The sequence below is a fragment of the Cryptomeria japonica genome, chromosome 10 (genome assembly GCF_030272615.1).
Source record: "Cryptomeria japonica chromosome 10, Sugi_1.0, whole genome shotgun sequence".
In the NCBI taxonomy this organism is placed as follows: Eukaryota; Viridiplantae; Streptophyta; class Pinopsida; order Cupressales; family Cupressaceae; genus Cryptomeria; species Cryptomeria japonica.
The window spans coordinates 760,562,787-760,582,703 of NC_081414.1; the positions used below are offsets into that span (position 1 = coordinate 760,562,787).

Sequence of the window (19,917 nt, forward strand, 5' to 3'; positions counted from 1 at the left end):
TTAAAATATCAGTTCCAAACCCTTGAAAAATTATGGGTATGTCTAACAAAAAAAAAATTGTAACAATAAATTTTAATGGTTTTTCTGTCAAATTTGAGTTTATCTAGAAGCAATAAACTATATATAAAAGAAAACAATTACCATACACATTTGAAAAATGTGGTTTTCAAAATTTTAAAATGTTACTTTCATTTCTTTGAATGGAGAATATTAGAAACCAACAAAATAAGGAAAATAATAATGGTAGTTTATAAGACAGGTAGGTTTCAAATCCTAGTGAAAAGAGAAGAAAAACATTTATTTTCTTTTAGATATTGTATCATGATATAACTCACAAATAAACAATATGTGAACATAATCATAAACTTCAAATAATATATATCTTTAAGTAACAACATGGATGCCAAACTAAAAACAATACTAAAGAAGACCTTGTTCAAAATAAGTAGTTTTTAACTCATAATAGACTTTGCTTTAATTGCGTCGAGAATATTTTCTCTATGCTTTATTCCTCACAAAAAATCGTCACATACTCGTGAAGTTAATTTTCAGATATGTCGATTAGCCTGACATTAGGCTTAGTCTCAGCCACCTTCGGAATTGTCAGAGTCAGCACTCCATTTGTCATGTCTGCCTCCATTTGATCCAACATGACATTCTCTGGGACGCAGAAGCGACGAGAGAAAGGACCATGTGGTCTCTCCAAACAACGCCACTTGTCATTTATGCCCACCTCATCCTTCTTAAACTCTCCACTTATACGCATAACTCCTCCTTCCAATTGAACTTTCACGTTCTCTTTTTGTAAACCTTCCAAAACAAAATATAGAAACATTAAAATCCATTGACATAATTTTTTCACAAAAACTTGCTGGCAAGGAAAACTCAATAATTTAATCTTTCCATACATCATACTGAAATAATTGACAACTTATTTAAAACCTACAGAAACCCATTAACAATACCAGGTAAGTTAGCTTTGAAGATGTGGGCTTGATTAGTTTCAAGCCAATCCACAGGAATATGAATGGGCTTGATTAGGTCCAACATATTGGGTGTGAGATCAAGTGCATCCAACACCTGAAGCTTGAATGGATCCATCACTACTGCACTGACAATTAGACTGTGCTATAGAAATACTGCGATACTATCAATTTCTTTCTCTGACTCACTGCAAATAAAAGAAATCCAAAAACATAACCAGTATTAACAATCTTGCCATAAAAATGGAAATTAAACAACGTACAGAAAGTGTAATTTAACCTACCAAAACAAGCTGCTAAAAGCGGACTATTTGATTTTGTCTGAGATGATGTATATATATAGTACTAGTAGAGAGAAATGGGAGGCGAAGCGTCTGGAAATATTGTAAGGACTATAGCAGTGAAGCGTACAGAAATGACAGGTGTAGGTAAGAAACGCTCAAACTAATCAGCTTGGAATTATGTATACTTGCTGGAACTCCTAAGAATGATACGTTACGTTTAACAAGGATGAGTGAGGAATATAATTGAGAAATAGATGGGCATGACTGTAAACTCAGGGACTGGTATTTCACACATTATCAACGCTGGTATTGATATTTCTACTTATTTTTATAATAAAGGAAAAGGTTTTTAATAAGAGTTATAATTTCAAAATCATTCAATATTCTTCGGTCTTTAGTTCTTATCTGAAGAGGTTTTAGCTATAGGTTCCTACCTTCCTAGCTTTGTTGGGCTAGTTTCCTGTCCTTGCGAACAAAACTGGATCTCTATAAAAAAAATCACTCAGGATTTGATTCAAAATTTAATAAAGTTATGGTTCAATTTGATTTAAAAATTAATAAGAGTTATGTTTCAATTTGATTTAAAATTTAATTTTAAAAGTTTGACATATAAAAAATAATAAGAATTAAAACTAAAATCATAAAATGACTATTAAATAAATAAAATTAAATAAAATGAACTTAAAATTAATATACTAACTATAAAATAATTTTTAAATAAATAAAATAAATATTAAAAAACTGAATTGATAAAATAAAAATAAAAATAATATTTTTTTAATATTTATTATCTTATTATTGAAAATATAAAACTCTTTAATAAAATATAAAATAAATAATGTGACAAAAACTCTTATTTAAAATTTAAAATGATAAAATATCACTTACTAATTATAAATTGAATAATAGCAGAGTGGCCCCAGCCAAGAAGTCAAGCGCTTCCAAAAAGACCTAGAGAACCATATAGCGCCATGACCATACTAATTGCAGACCCCGACAACTCCCATTCGAGACTAAATTCCCCTCTTCAAGCAATCAACACATTCATACAGGGAGCTTCAAAAAGTGGCAAAAAATTCACCTTTCTTCCATTAGCCTTCGTCGTAGAAAGCTTCCAAGCTCACCACATTTGAAAATTCAATGTCTGAGAATCTCACATCCGATAGTTGCCTACCTCTGGTGCCTTTCCATTCCATGTTGGTCTAGGTTGGTCTAGGTTTACAATGAACAATTGCAGGTTATCATGGAACTGTTTAAATTACACATATTAAATTATAATTTTTAAACTTAAAAATATTAAATATTTAGAGTTGACTGACATTTTCTGAATTTAATATATTGTTTAGTGTGTGATTTAAGACTGGTCATATTAAACACTTCAAATTGATTAACATCTTCTAGACTTAATATTTTACTTAATATGTATGATTTAAAGCTAACCGTAATGTTTGTACCCGATTACCTATTAGCCAAGGTTAGGAATTCTCTTCCCAAGGCCATTCTAATGGCCTCTATCATTAGCACTATTGGATTGATATAGACATCTTGCAGGAGGCGATCAGTGATATAACCAATAAATGATATTTCCCTTTTTGTTTTTTTTGCACTTCAAACGAATTGAGGAGTCCACGTTTACAGAAGACAATGAGGAAGGAGAATGGTCCGATATCAATTTGAACCATTCAAAATGTAGGAGATGCCAAACACACAAATCCCTAATTCAATCAATTTTGTTGCCCCCATCACCAATAGGAGGGCAGATCCTCAAGCTATGTCAACTCAGTCTCATCTTACTATCTCAGGTAATGAATTGAGCATTCTTCCTCTTGTTATTGAAAATCTCTACTATTGCACCCTTGACTTTGTTTAAGAAGGCAACCAACATCAAGATTTTGTCTTGAAAGATCCTCATGTTATGTTTTTTCCAGATTTCCTAGAGACCTCCATAGAGGGGTGTCTATGCACAGTTGGCCAACCCTTGAATAAACTTACCATGTCATTGGGGTTAGCAGAAATCCATTCTAACTTGGCACATAGCCATCTCCAACAAGCCTGGGTGAAGGGATAGTGTGACAAGCTAATCCTATAGCAATAATAAGAATGCAAAATTATAAATTTCATATTCAATAGATGAAAAAAACATAAGCTAATTTTTTAGAAGAGGGAAAAGTAATTTTAAGTTTAAATCCTTTATCTAACAATGAATATATATTCATAAAGTAAAATAAATGTTTCAAACATTAAGATTGTTCAACATTTAAAATAAAGTGTAAAGAAGAGTTCAAGGTCTATTGTCTTTAGAATCCAATCTGAAATCTTCAAAAACCATTACAAGCTAACTAGAGGGACAATATTATTGAGGTGCTTTACCTCCAACCACAGACCTAGTAGTCTCCTACACACCTTTCCATCATTTGAGCCTGGTGTTTTGAAGCTACATGAATCTTATTAGTTGGTCACACATTATATGTTCCTCCTAACTAGCACGACCTTTGACTAGGTATTGTATCTGGATCATGTGAACTGATAGATACATGCAAGGTAATGGACCAAAACATGATTGAACATGCAGTCAAGGTTCACCACCCCACTTGATTTGTTTGAACAAAATCTTAAGTTTTGTCACCTCTTGTAAAGGCTATTGACTTTCTAAGGTGCTAGGCTTTTGATACATGCACATATGCATTCATGTGCATCCTTGCCATTGTGTGCACAACCATGTGTCATTAGCTCAAGTGTCTAAAAACTTATCTAGGTTGCCAATCTTTTAATATGTTTAGGGTTTAGAAACATTAATGGATATTATATTTATCTAAATTCTTGCTTGACAAGCACTCTAATATGGTAGTCCTACAACCTATTAGTCATAATGCACTATTTAAATTATCTTTTGCAAGCTTGCAATTATCAATTCGAGACTTCTCTAAATTTGATTCTAAACAATAAGAGATTAGATGGAAGTTCTTACTTTTAAACATTCTTGCTCATTTGGTTTATTGCATCAAGAGATAATATCTTTTCTATTTTTGTTATGTCTTTCACAACTTGGTTCAGTTTGATAACAGTATTCCTTATTGTCTGTTACATCTCTTATTGATTGACATGTCAATTTTCACCCCTTGGCTTGGGTTTGAAGTTGAAATCTAGCCTTTATTCCTTACTTGAATATTTGGAACTATCTTTTGTTTATTAAAGAATAAGTCACTTGTCTCCTACAATAGTTCATATAGCTTTGAATTATTAAATTTTTAGTTTTGTAATTAAAGAATGCAACATCCCTATTCTTGAACATGGACAAAGGCTTTCTCTTGCTACAAATTACACTAAATGTAAGTTCCTTCCTAAATATGCGGAAAGACCATTGCATTTTAGAAATATAAACAAATATAACTTCGACCTCATTTCTATGTCATGATATAAATATCGATTTAATGCATAAGAAGTAGAACATTCTACTGAAGTTTCATTCAATGCTAAAGAAAAAATAATTTCTTCAATTCAAAGGTATTCTACTAGCCTGACAACCATGTTGCTAGCTGAAGCTGGTTGTGACTCTCTACGTTGTCCTCTTTTCATAGTGCTTAGGTTAGCTACAACTTCCAAATGTAAATCTAATCTCAATGTACTGTCCTTCCAATTTAACTACGAACTTGGAATTATAGAGCAAAGAATAACTGTTCTTTTCAGAAAGGAAAGATGATAACTCTGAATTATTTTAAGAAAAGCTTGTTTGATGTTTACATGATTGAAACTCAAAAGCTCCTTCAAAGCAACTTAAGGAAGATTTGGTAGAGCCAAATGCAGCTCTTGAATTTCCTTTGGTTTCATTTCATTATACCCATAATGATTGGTTTTGAAAACAGATTTCCATAAAAATAGGAAAGTGGTGGGTTCAATACAATGCAAGCCTATCATACACTATTTGACATCTTCTAGCTTAGCTATATTAGACAATAAAATATTTCAATGTAATGATGTCTCAACGTGTTTAACACTCTTGTGTGTCTTATTGCATATGTTTATAGGCTTATTATCATATACATACATAATTATGTATGCATTGAATTTTAAATTTTACTTAAAATATTAAACCATCATAATTCTCTTAATTAATAACTAAGGGTTGATGAACTAGAAACCCACCTTGATACTGCAACCCTAGGTACTAACAACCCTAGATACTAACAACCCTAGATGTGTCTTATATTTACAGGCTTCATGCGACTTAGATAGAAACTTGACCTTCCATTTGCTTACTCCCTCTACCCGATGATACTCCCCCTCCCTTATCGAAGGATGTTGAGTTTACCTACATCCACTTAATCATAAGAATGTAGTTAGCTGAAACTTATACACATTAATCTTATCAATTTCATAACATTAGTTCACATATTTTTTCAACTGATAGCATTTAAAAGGAGATGATGAATCCACATTTCATATAAAATTCATGATGACATCATATTTCAAAGCAAAATAAACATAGCAAAATAATTGTGTAAAAAAGAGATGTAACAAACAACCTAGAAGCAAGTGGTCCACATTCTCCTTAGCTCCATCACATGTAACACATTTTAATGGTCTTCCAAACCCTATTCTTTTGAGTTTTCCTATAGTAAGAATCTTTCCTTGAAGGGCTGCTCACACAAATACCCTAGCTTTAGGTAGGCAATGTTTGTTCCAAAAGAGTTGTATGGGAATATCCATTTTTTGAAGTTGCTCCCTTCTAATGATCAAATTATAGTCATCTTTAGCATTGAATTGACAATTCTTTGACCATTGTCGATGTTTATTTTTCTTTCCCATTGAGGAGGACCAAAAATCTATTCCTCAGAATCTTTGTCAATCAATCTACATCCACTAAAAAAGTAAGGTGAGAGACTGAAAATTCTTCCAAGACCAACCAAGAGACAAATCACTATTAATGACCACCACATAATCCTTAGCCTTACTACTCCAATGCTGCTTGAGGAGAGCTTTGGATTGATTTGCATCCAATAGGCTATCAATACTTATATAGGCCCCCTCAAGAATCTTCCCAAAAGAAGGCCCGACTCCTATCATGAACGTCCCAATTTAATGAATCGGTAATGATGATCCTATAGCTAAGCATAAAATTCCAGACCAATAATCCAAGGGGATTAGCTATTCTAAAAATGCCAACCTGATTGTCATCCTTAAGATACTACATTCAAATATTTTTAACCCGTTTTAGATGTGGTTTCTTATGCATTCTCCATAGCAACTTCGTCCTTAAGGCCTTTTTTCCCATAGTTGATTTTGTAACCCAACACCACCCACCTCCTTAGGTTTGCATATTTTTTCCCATGAGATTAGGGAAATTTTCTTCTTCGTGTCCAAGCCCTACCGATAGAATTTTTCCATTTTGTAAACCATCTTTGCATTGGTCCTACCTAAATGTGAGAGGCAAGATAGAAGGTATATATTGACATGCCTGAGATAACAACCTTAAGAGTTGTGATTTGGCTAGCCCAGGATAACCACCTTCCTTTACATGAAGAGACTATCCTTTCAATCTTGTCCCCAAGGAGATCCCATAGCTTTGAGGTTCTCAATCCATTGCGAAAAGGTAGAACAAGGTATGAACATGGAATCTTTCCCATCTGGAATTTGAGTTTCTACATGATCTCCCTCTCTTTGCTTGGTGGTTCTGAGAAGAAGAATATTTCAGATTTGTCCTATCTAACCCTCTGACTATAGTGTTCTAAAATCCTCTAAAAGTACAACGTTTCCTTTTTCTTTGTTGCTTCAAATAACATTATGTCAAATGTAACAAATTGCTAAGGAGTGATTGCTTGCATTGATCTGGTCACTTTGATGCCTTCAATAAATCCCCTATCCTAATGTCCTTTGATACCTTTGCCTAATGCTTCTACCATGATTATGAATAGGAAATGTGATAAGGGGTCACCTTGTCTCAAGCCTCTTGACCTTTCAAAGGGTCCTTCGAGAGTGCCATTCACCAAGACTAAGAATGTTGGTATGGTGATGCAATAGTATAGTAGGTATATCCTTTGATTTGTTGAAGCGAAAGGCTTCCAGAGTTTTGCAAAGGAAATACCAATCCACCTTGTCGTAGGCCTTCTTGATATCTAATTTTATAACAATATTAGGGAATTATTATTTTGGATAGAGTGGATCACTTGTTGGGAAATTATGACCCCATCTCGAAATGACCTTTTAGGAACAATTCTGGTTTGTTCTTCAAAGATGATATCAACAAGGATATTGTTTAGCCCATTTTCCATTATTTTTTCCATTATCTTATAGGTTGTGTTGCCAAGGGAGATAGGGAGAAATTAATCTAGATTCTTATTTTTCTCCTTCTTGGGAATGAGTGCAATGAATGTATTATAAATTAATTTCTCTTAGGAATCTTCCCAAAGTCTTCGCCACTTCCAAAGCCTCAACCATATCAGAACCAGGAATATGCCAACATTTTTGGAAGAAACCCAGGAGAAATCCATCTGGCCGAAGAACTTTGGGAAGGTGAAATTGTTTTAGTGCACCCTCTACTATATTATTTTTATCATTTGATTGTTGTTTGCAGTTTATCTTATCACTCCTTGCAAATGGTATATGAGTTATCTAGGTTCTATCATATATATATGCTTGTATTCACTTGCCATAATAAGCTCAATGATGATTTTTCACTATATTAAACATAAGATTCCATCTCAATCATCCTTTCTATCTATCCACTCTCATCCATGACTAGTTCGATGGCCACAAATTGATCATCTCCTTATCCATTTCTTCTAGCCTTATCCCCTATCTTTCCTTTTGAGAGAACACATGTGTTCTCCTAACCCAAATGTCCTCTCAAGAGGGCATCATCTTTCTAACTCATTATCCTTCCCCATCCTTTCCATGACTGTGGCATCATGCTTCTAGTCCTTATCATTGTCCTACCCACTATGTTTCAATCTTCTTTCAAATAATGTGATAAACTACATTGTCTCAAAGATGGGAAAAATGTACACACCTAGAATTATCCTTTGAATAAATAAATGTATTATTTATTTAATTATTTTTATCCTAATGTCTTCTATTAATTAAATAAATTTATTTATTTATTTAATAAATTCACTAAGCCTCTTGTTTCTAGTTTAAATAAATATTTATTATTTATTTAGATTCCACCTCCTTTCCTAAATTAAATAAATGTTTTATTTATTTAATTTGTCTAGCCCTTCCTCTATTAATTAAATATATACTTTTATTATTTAATTAATTAACTTACCTTTTCCCTCTTCTAATTCTATCCCTCCAACTTGTTCACATGGATCATAATCTAAGAGCGTAGGCATGTGACAAGTGTCAATTGTCTCTTCATTCACTTCATGTTTTCTCCAAAATTAATCCACCCCTTAATCTCATCCCTCCATATAAAATTTAACCTCTTAATCCTATTCACTCTTATCCTTCACCCTTCCACCTCTTTATCCACTCCGCTCACCTTGACCTACCCTCATTTATCCTATTGAGTCTCTTTCACCTATGCGGATTCAAAAATCAGAATAGAAGCAGCTGCACAAAAAATTTGAAACCCTGGAGGAGAATTTTGGCACGAATTCTAAGGCACAAATTTCAAGGTTTGGAAGAAACCCAGAAATTAAAAATTTTCTGCAAACTTAAAACAGCATAAATGGTGCCAAAAGACAACAAAATTCCCCATGTCTACAGAATTAGCAGAAATCACTGACTGTTTTTAAATTCCAAAGCAAATTTGCTGGCACAAAATTTGAGGCATGGAAAATGAGGGACCCAAAAAATATGAGACCAACCTTGAAAAGCTCTTGAAAAACCCACCAAGAATCTGAAATCAAAATCTAGATCCCATGGCTCAAAAAATGAGGCATGGAAAATGATGCACCTAGAAAAATCTGTCGACAACCCAGTTGAGGTCTTGAAAAACCCACCAAGAATATGCTTCATTCCAGCAATACATCATCACAAACACATCTATTTTTTCTTGAGCTCTTATGCAAGTGCATATAAATATATGAGAAACCATTATCAAATACAAGATCATGGAGGACAGGAGATCATTGGAGACAAGTCTCTCTTGCATGTATATGTATGTATGCATACATACATGTGTGTGTGTGTGTGCACAAAAGTGTGACTATCAAATAATCAAAATGTTAGTGACACATGAATAAAAGATTATACATCAAATGATTAATTTGACAAACAAGCTAAGCAAACTATCATTTTAAAAGAGTTCCATTGTTTCTCTATCTCCAAGGATTCTTCAAGTCATGATTTTTCTCTGAGATCATTGAGAAATTGACCTTTAGAATGACAACTCAAATAACGAGTGCCATGATAAAATAATCTATATTCTTATGCAACTAAGATCTATGAGATTATAAAAAAGATTTCTATAATGAAGATTTTATGCTATTATGCTATGATAATGAAACTAACATGCTATGATAATGATATTGTAATCTAAAATGCTTCTAAAATGAACTAGTGAGAGAGACTTGTGTAGAACAATGTATATAACTTGATAATGAAATAACCTTGATCATGTGTAGCCTTGATAATGAGAGGATGAGTCCTATTGAAAGAGGAAATGGGCATTTGGATGGCTAAGACTGAATTGATTGAGCAAGGGCTAGTATTGCATGAAGAAGGCTTGATCCTCAATCCATGTTTGCAACTTCCACCAATGTCATGGTGACAATCGACATCATGAGAGGGCTTGAGAGGAAAGGGAAGAGGCATTAAATGCCTTAAGAGACTTGATGGTTACCCTAGGGGGTTTGTTCATGGATAAGTTAGTGGATAAAGATTTTATCAAAGGGATAAATGAATGTGCAAGGGTTAAAGGGTAACCATGGTCAAAACATTGAATGCTTGAAGAGATTTGAGGGTTAGATGGATGGTTTAGTTAGAAGAAAAGTCTCTAACCAATGGTCAAAGGTGGGTTAGTTAGATTAAAGCCTTTAAGGCTTAAGAAGACTATGGGGGTTAACTTGTGGAAGGGAGAAAGGTTTTAGTGCTTTTGAGAAGTGAATCCTCCCTAATATTTAGTTTAGGAAAGTGCAAATTCTTAGGAGGGGATTAGGCTAAATTACAAGGGATTAGAAGAATTTAGAAGAAGGGTTAGTGTGCAAGTGGCTATTTTAGGAAAATGCTTTTAGGATTTAAATAAATATTAATTTATTTGAGAAAGGAGGATTTAATTAAATGTGGGAGGGGGATTTAATTAAACAAATATGATTTATTTATTTATTTAATAGTCTAAATTTGGCTAGGTGAATTAAATTAAATAATTTGAATAATTTATTTAACTAATAGAAGAAGGGGGTTGTGGTGAATTAATTAAATAATTTAATTAATAGTTGAAAAAGGAAAAATGATCAATTAATATGAATTTAATCAATACTTGGATGAAGGATAACTAAACAAGTGTATAATTCATCTAATTAAGTGGATAGAAATAGGTGTCTATATTTTGCCCCTCTTTGAAGTGATGTGTGGCCACACATTGATTCAAAGAAAATTCGCCTAATGATGCTAATAAAATTTTTGGTTTTACCCCAGACATTGATTACTGAATAATGATGCGAGTATGCCCCCTTAGGAGATGAATCAGATAAATTTTTGAATTTTTAGGATTTTTGACGTTTTTTGAAATTTTGATGATTTTTATGCAATTCATTTACGAATAAAAAAATGAGAGAGTCATGGTGCATGGATATATAATTAGATAAGTGGAAAATATAATTCCACTTACATATCCCCCTTTTACCCTTTTTAAAAAGTAAAAAGTGAAAATCATTTATCACTTCATTTCATTTGCACATAGTGAGTTGGAGATTTGAGCTCTGAGGCAACAATGCTGATCCTGTACCAAACCCATGAATTTGAGTGAGTTAGGCAATTCCAACGAGCCACCACATATGGACCTCTGGTAAGTGCTTGGAAAAAGAGCCTTTTTGTGAATATTTTAAATTTTACCCATACATTTTTCATGCTTTCGCGCAGATTTTTCACATTTTAGCGCATGCAAAAATAAGTTTAGCACATTAAGTTTCTGTTTTAGCACATGGCTAGCTAGGGTAGAGATTTAGTGCATCAATTAGGTTTGTTAGCACATTGATAGGGATTGTGAGCACATTGAATGAAATAGCACATAGGGTGAACATTGTAGCGCATAGATAGGATAGTGTAGGGCATACAAACTTTTAGCGCATAGGACTAACTCCATAGTGCATTCGCAAATTGTTTAGCACATTTGGGGTTTTAGCACGTTGGAGTGATCTGATAGTTCATATACCATTTTTTTAGTGCATAAATTATTTTGGCGCAAAAAAAATCTGTTTTAGTGCATCCACACCATAATGATGAAAAGATTGATTTTTCTCCCTGATTTTGATATGATTTGATCTTGACAAATTTTTGTCATGTTGATGTTTGATAGAATAGGTGATTATTGACCTCATGATGAATTAAAATTGTGAGATTTTGCCAAGATCTAGAGCCAATGGAAAGCACAAATAAGAGAGACAAAATATATGATAGGAATAAACTGTATTCTATAAATATGCAAAATATGATCAACTGGATACAAGATGTTGATTGATTGCCCGCACAAACAATGTAGATGAGTCTGCTTATATAGGCAAGGCTATATGGATATGTGAGCACACAAACATGACATGTGGGTCAATAAGATACAAGGGTAGGTAGGCAATAGGTGTGGGTAGGTAGGAGAAATAATAAAATATTCCACATGAGGTGGAATGTAACAACAAGATAATATCAACACCATAAAAGGTAGAAATTATCTTACACACACTATCCCAATGTGACACAAACACCCAAGTGTGTCATACCCAAACTACTATGAAATGCATGTACCTAAGTAAACTTAAGTAAGTGTAATAATATCCATGATGAATAATTATTTACACCAACAAAAATCAATGATAGGCATTCATTGAGATTGATTGAAATCTCATTGGAGCTTATTAGATTGATTGATAGATAACTTGATTGATAAAAATCTGATTTGCGATATGTTATGAATTGTAGGAGAACTTACGAGTTCTATAGTCTCGAGAGCTATTCCCTAAGACCTAGAGATTGATCCCCCACCTGGTGTTGGCTGATTTGGATATCATCGAGAGATGAGAATTATCATCTTTGTTTGACATGCCTCAGTATACGATTAACTGGGTTTTATTGATGGTTTTGGCTGAGCGGTGGCATAGTGACACCAACACCTTCTATCTGGTGACTGGTGAGATGCTAGTGACACCAGAGGATGTTTATCATATTTTGAGGATCCCTGTGGTTGGATATCTTGTTCCCTATTAGCACACAAAGGAGGGAGGCACAAAGGCACTTAGGTGGGTGTTTTATAATGATTAGATCAGCGACTATGAGATCTCATGGTAGGGGATAGTGGATTTGTATGAGCTACTGTCAACACTACTTGTAGGGTTTATTGGAGTCTTTTTATGTAGCAATGGTTGGTTGAAGGGACTATTAGTTGGATGGGGAGATGATGATCATAGAGGGCAAGAGATATGCATGAGGTTCGTGCATGCTTGCACATTTATATCATGAGCTGAATTAGATTATGTATCATAGAGCCATGAGTTTATCTGTAGGTTGGTTACATTGCTATAGGTTTGGGCATGGGAGCATATAGTTGTGACCGGAACCTTCACAGATAGAGATAGATCATTCGGCAGACCATATGTTTTTGGTTACATAGGGTTTATTGTCCAGCATAAGCTGGGCAAATTAGAGTATTGGAATTAAGTGCTGGATTATCTAGACACAATGATATGGAGGTTGTATCTAGATTGTGAGCCATGGCTAGAGGATGCTGCATAGATTCCATTTGTGTTCTCATCTAGATACCTGATTGGATGGACATTGTTCATCATTGAGATATTTTTGCACAGGCATGTGTACTATCAGTATGGCCATGTGCAGGGTTTACCACATCCAGCCTACCTATACGCACATAGACAACAGGATGTGGTAGAGTGGTGTCTAATTATTTCATATGAGGTATCCTGCATAGATTTTTTGATTTGGGAGAACAGACTTGGATTTACACAACTGGCATGGTGGATGCAAGGATAACTGTCTAGTACTTGTAGTATTTTGTCACAATGTATGTAGTGCCCAGATTGTTTGATCTAGTTCAGCTAGTTCCTATGTTGGATGATAATGAGGAGGATAGGCCACAAGTGAGGGGAGACCAATGCTAGAGAGATGATGATGACAATGATGAGGAGGGTGGTAGCAAAGATGGAGTAGGTGTAGGGGGTATAGGTGCCAAATGTTTTAGGAAGGGCCTAGAGGTTAGAGTACCTCAGAGAAGGAGATCTCAAATCCCTCCCACATAAGGCACAGGTACATGGGAGGCTTCTTGACAATATATAGGGGAAGTTGGTACTTCTACATAGGCTCTGGTTCAACAATTGGCAGGACAACAACAAGAAACCCCTAAAAAAGTTAAGATTTGAGTGTGCTCCCATTAGTAGGAGGCTCAGATAGTTGCACTATAGATCATGGTTTGGGGCTTACTGGGATAGTTGAGACAAGTGCAAGGGCAGTTGGTACAGGCCTAGGGACAGATTGCCTCTCTGACTATAGAGAGAGATAACTCTCATGCAAAGTGAGATGCCACTATTGATAGATAGAGGCAGATGGAGGCCCATATTGAGAGATTGTAGAGAGTGGTCTAGGGGACCACTATAGTAGATTCTTTTAGAGAGATTTATCACTTAGCTCGAGAGGTAAAGTATTATAGGAAGTTGTACTATGGTAGTATCCCTATTGATCACCATGCTCCTAGTTATTCAGAGGTTTGTACTGCCAGATCAGTACAAAGTTGGTCACGAACTAAGAGTAGAGGTGTTACTGGGTCACTCCGTAGGGATCTACTAGGTGGAGACCTAGGTGCTAGGGGTACAACAATGGGAGGGTCAAGTAGACTGACAACATCTAGAGGGAGCACAGTTTAGCTCCTTATGCTATCTGTGCCTCACATTTTGTATCATCTTGATGTATACATTGATTCATTCATATATTTATATGATTTGAACCATTTTTTATGCATCTCTTATTTTGATATGATATCTTTGTATAATTTGCAATGATTCTTTTTGAGATTATATGTGATGTAGTGGCAAGTTTGGATCTATATGATTCATGATGTGATTCTTATATTCTTTATATATGATGATGCTTGCATGATTTATATATGATGATTCTTATATGATAGATGAATGCATTTGATTCCTATTCTATGTTGAATGATTTTATGAAGATGTGATATATATGTATATGATTTCATTGTGACATGTTCATATGATGATAATACATTGGAATGTATGTATCACAATGATGTTTACTCATGCTTAATGTGCATTATGTGATGCTTATGTACATGATGGATATAATGACAAAAATTATGCCAATGAGGTTATATGATCAGATTAATGTGATGATACATTTTCTTTATGATGATGAGATGTATGGATGAATGCTTATATGATGTGATGGATGCAATTTATAATATCATTTGATTATGCCTTAGATGATGATGATGTTTCTATTGATTAATAATTTGAATGTATATGCCACTAAATAAAATTACATGGATGTACATAAATGTTACTAATTTTAAATGAGTTTTCTTGTTTGATATTAGATGCAATGATAATTAATGCCATAATGTGATGATGTGAATGATGATTTCTTTTGTTTATGTCAAGTGTACTCAGTCATTGAATAAGAGAAATATTTGGTAAATTTGTTACTATCATGCATGCCATACTTAGAATGATTATGCAATATCTAATCATGAATGCAATCTAGTTTTACCATGCAAGCCTTGTTATGCACTATTGTCATTCTATCGGTCATTTTTTTTGTGCCCATTTTTGTCATCATTGAGCTTTTAAAATATTGAAAGTTGATACAAACATCAATGGTATAATTGAACCATGATTACCTGAGTACAAATTACATGGATTTTGATATTGCAAGACAACACAAGCATCGAGGTATAATTGACCCAAGATGACCAAAGTGTTTTTTATGTAAAAAAGACAAGAGTTGACACATTTCTTATGAAAATCCAAAATATCCTCAATGATATGTTTCCAATCATGTCCGGTGACAAATATACATAGTACTAATGATCTCCTCATAGACAGTAGACAAAAAATATCATGCTCCTTCCTCGCTTCTCTAGTTAAAGACATCTTGAGTCTCTTAGGAGATAACAAATATCAAGCTACACATGTCAAACTCTTCCGTCAAAGTGATCAGATCATGATTCAGAGTAGATCATCCATGGAGTTTTTGGTTTACTGATCCTGATGTTGATTTTGATGGTTAGCTTTGAAATTTGTGATTTCGGTTCAATGTTGAGTTCCTTTGTAATCTTTATTTTTGATGTGTTGTTTTTACTATTGTTTTTCTGTTGTTTTAAGATCAAAGTGACTTGCCCCTACCTTACTGAGTTCAATATTTTTTCCCATCTAAAAATAACCTCCTATTATGGATATATACAATGATTACCAAGCCATGGTGAGACGTTATTGCAATGCCTGAGGTGTATACAAGGCTTTATTATGTATAAAGGTGGCAAAAAGAAGATTTATGGTATATCTAACAATAGATGAAAGAGATGATTTATCACAAGTCATTCCTATTGCTAGGTTTTCACTTCTTTCTTGTATTGGAATTTTTTTATGTTTATGATTTTTCTTCTTTTTTGATTTTTTCTTTTTTTCCTTTTTTCCTTTTTTTTTGTTTTTTTTGGTGCATTGGAGGACTCATGTATAGAATATTTTGAGATGGATTTTGTTGATAGTCTCATCAAATAGGCCCCCTTCTGGTGTAGATAGCTGATATTCTCTAGAACTATATGTTGATATGATGATGAACAAACCTAGCCAGTTTGGTTTAAATTTTCCCTTCTTTTCCTAGTCCTGTTGATTGCGAGGATTATCTTTTAGTACTAGATCACCAACCTAAAATATTCTTGGTCTCACCTTTTGATTATAGCTTCTAGACATCCATTGTAGATTTGATTTGAGGTGATCAAAAGCATGCTGACTACATTCATCTAGTAGTTCAAACTCTTGTAGTCTAGATACCCGATATTCCTCATCTGGGATGACTCCTTTAAATGATAATCTAAGTGAAGGTATCTCAAGCTCAATGAGAAAAATGTCTTATGATGCATGCACAAGTGCATATAGTGTGTCTCTAGTAGGGGTGTCGATGCTAGTTTGGTATACCCACAAGGTAGGGTTTAGTTGGATATGCTAATCGTGGTTAGCATTATTCACAATTTTCTTTAGGATTTTCAAAATGGTTTTGTTTGAAGATTCTGCTTGGCCATTCCCTTGAGGATAATAAGGTGTGGTAAAGCAATGCTGGATATGAAATATTTTGCACAATTCTTGCATATCTTGGTTTTTGAAGGGTCTACCATTATCAGTGACAATGGAACTAGGGATTCCATACCAACAGATAATGTAGTTTTAAATGAAGGAGGATATTTGTCTGTTGGTGAAAGTGGTTAATGGAACAAATTCGATCCACTTGGTGAAATACTCAGTGGTTGTGATTATGATTTTGTGCCCATTTGAGGAGGAGAGATGGATCTTACCTACAAGGTTGAGTCCCCACTGATAGAATGGTCATGATGTGGTGAATGGCTGTAGCTCCTATGCCGATGCATGTATAAGATTTCAATGGATTTGGAATTTATAGCACTTCTTAGCAAACTAATAAGATTCTTTTTCCATATTTGGCCAATAGTATCCCTTTATCAAAAATTTCTTGGCTAGAGTATGACTACTTCAATGTGTACCACAAATACCTTCATGAAATTCTCGCAAGGTAGTTTTAGATTTGTCAGTTTTTCAGACACCTATGGAGTGTACCATCAAGACCTCATCGGTAAAGCGTATTATCTGTAAGGGTGTAACAAGCTGCTTGACAGATGAAGTTTCTTTTTTGGTTCTGGGATAGATCAGGTGGAAGGGTATTGTCTTTCAGATAAGTGTAGATTTTCCCATAGGTCAAAGAATCGGAACCAACTAGGTGGCATATGACTTGGGAATCAGGATTGTCATAGGGAGGGGAAAACAATTGTTTCACCAAGAATTCATAATGATTCCACTTTTCTAGTATTTGTAGAAGAGAGGCGATAGTCGCCATGACATCTACAACTTTGTCATATAATCTTCGAATTTGTTCAAATTTGATCTCAACAAATTATTTCCTAAAATCATCCACCATTATTTTGTATGGCATCAACTTGTCATCCTTTGTTTTCAAGATAGTCATCATTGACTTGATTGATAACTAGTTGAGAGTCCCCATAGACCTATAATTCTATGATCTTCCATTCTACTGCCACTTTGATACTAGTGACAAGTGCTTCATATTCAACTATGTTGTTCATGTAAGGGAACAACAACCTTTAGAACCTGGAAACTATGTGTCCCTGAGGGGTGACAAATAGGACTCCAACACCTGATCCATGTTGGGTGTAAGATCCATCAAAGTATAGTACCCATGGTTGCGTTGTAACTGCTAGGACATCTGTATCCAGGAATAAAATATGCATCAGCTAATCATCTTGCAATGGTGCTTTAGCTAACTAATCTTCTAAGGCTTGGTCTTTGATGGCTCTTCTATCCATATATTGAATGTCCAACTCACTCAATATCATTACCACTTTGCTAGTCTGTTTGTTAGAGAGGCCTTGTTGAGTATAAATTTTAATGGGTCTATCTTTTCTATGAGCTTGATTGTGTGAGATAACATATAGTGTTGCAACTTTTGAGATGCAAATACTACAACAAGATGAGCCTTTTCAATGAATGTGTAGTTAAGCTAATAAGCAGTCAATGTTTTGTTGATGTAGTAAACAACCCTCTCTTTGCCTATTGAGTCTTCCTGTGTTAGAAAAGCTCCCAAAGATATATCAGATGCTAAGATGTATAAAATAAGCGATTTTTCTATTATTGGTAGCACTAATATAGGTGGACTCATCAGATATTGTTTTAACTAATCAAAGGCATCGTCACACTTTACCTCCCATCGTAAAGAAACATTCTTGTGTAGTAAATGAGTGAAAGGTAGACATTTGTCAGCTAGTTGAGAGATGAACCTTCTAATGGATTGCAACCTTCCTTGCAGTGATCTTAGTTGGCTAATGTTTCTGGGGGGTGGCATTTCCATGATTGCTTGTACTTTTGTTGGATTTGCCTCAATGCCCTTTGTTGATACTATGTGTAGACACCCAAAAATTGCACCATGCTTGCACACACTAACTTACTAATATTTCTTTCTTAATCGATTAATTGCTCAAGTGTCATTCTTCTAATTCAAATTTTCTATTTTTCTAATCATTTAAATCATGTCATCATTAATTATTCATTCCTAACATTAATTGAATAATCTTTTTTATTTGATTAGTTCAATCCCACTTTAATTATATATTCTATTATTTAATTAAATTCAATTTTATTTTTCTCATAATTGAATTATTTCTTTAAATTATTTAATTAGCTAATTATTTCATCATAATTAAATAAATTTCTATTTATTTAATTAAATCTTAATTATCTTCTTCGAAAAATCAAGAATGGAAATAAATCTTTATTTTTTTAATTTAATTAATTTAATTTCTAATTATCCTCATCCAAATTAAATAATGACAATAAATCGAGAAAATGATTTAAAAAAATTTAAAAATCATTATCCAATTTAAATCAATTATTTTCTCATATTCTCCTATTTTTTTAAAATGGAAAGTATGTCATCATCTGCTTTATATTATTTTAAAAAATCATTATCATATCTTCCTAAAAATTGAAAATGGAAGTAACCAATTAGCTTATAATTTTCTTGATTTATCTTCTTGGAAAATATCTCTTTAATTTCAATTTAAATTTCGAAAAAGGAGATATGCCCTGTCAAAAGCCGTTTTATGCCATCTTTTTGAATCCATCTTGATTCTCCAATCTTGTCTTCAATCTTTTCCATAATCTGAACCACATCTGGGATATCCTCACGCTGTCGATTTCACTATCAATTATCTTGTTTTTTGCTCACTTTTGCACTTGTAGGTGAGATGCACAACATATTTGGAGGAAAAAGAGAAACAATGGAGGTTAATGGAGGCAACATCTACAGTTTGGTTTGAATTATCTTTTGATGTTATGCTTTTTATTCTTTTATTGAATGTCATAGGATCTATTTTCATCGCAATCTAGGTTTGTGGTTGCCTAATATCATATAGCTTTGATGTTTTCTATTTTCCTACCTCACATTTTTTGATGAACCTGATGTGAATAACATCCTGTTTGCAGGGGCGTTTACAAGTTATTTGAAGAAAACTCATTACTAGCCTCATTGTGATCATCTTTCTACATTCTATTATCGTCCTTCATCATACTGCGTTCAAGACTAGTTTGCGAATAACTCGTGATTTTGTTTTAATATTTTTACCGTGGTCATATTTTATGTATCTTTGTCAAATGGTTTAAGTGCTTTATCAGTACCTTGAATTCTTTCCAGTGAATCATTGAATTAAAAAAAATATATTGTTTGGCATG

General features: G+C 33.8%; 1 protein-coding gene across 1 annotated transcript; it reads right to left on the bottom strand.

Moving 5' to 3' along the window:
• Nucleotides 1-541: 541 nt before the first annotated feature.
• LOC131030687 (17.6 kDa class I heat shock protein 3-like) lies at nt 542-1,101 on the bottom strand. Its single transcript, XM_057961584.2, has 2 exons — nt 966-1,101; nt 542-810 (listed from the first exon to the last, which is right to left on the bottom strand). Exons 1-2 carry the CDS (start codon nt 1,099-1,101, stop codon nt 542-544), a joined length of 405 nt encoding a protein of 134 aa, XP_057817567.2.
• Between the last annotated feature and the right edge of the window lie 18,816 nt (nt 1,102-19,917).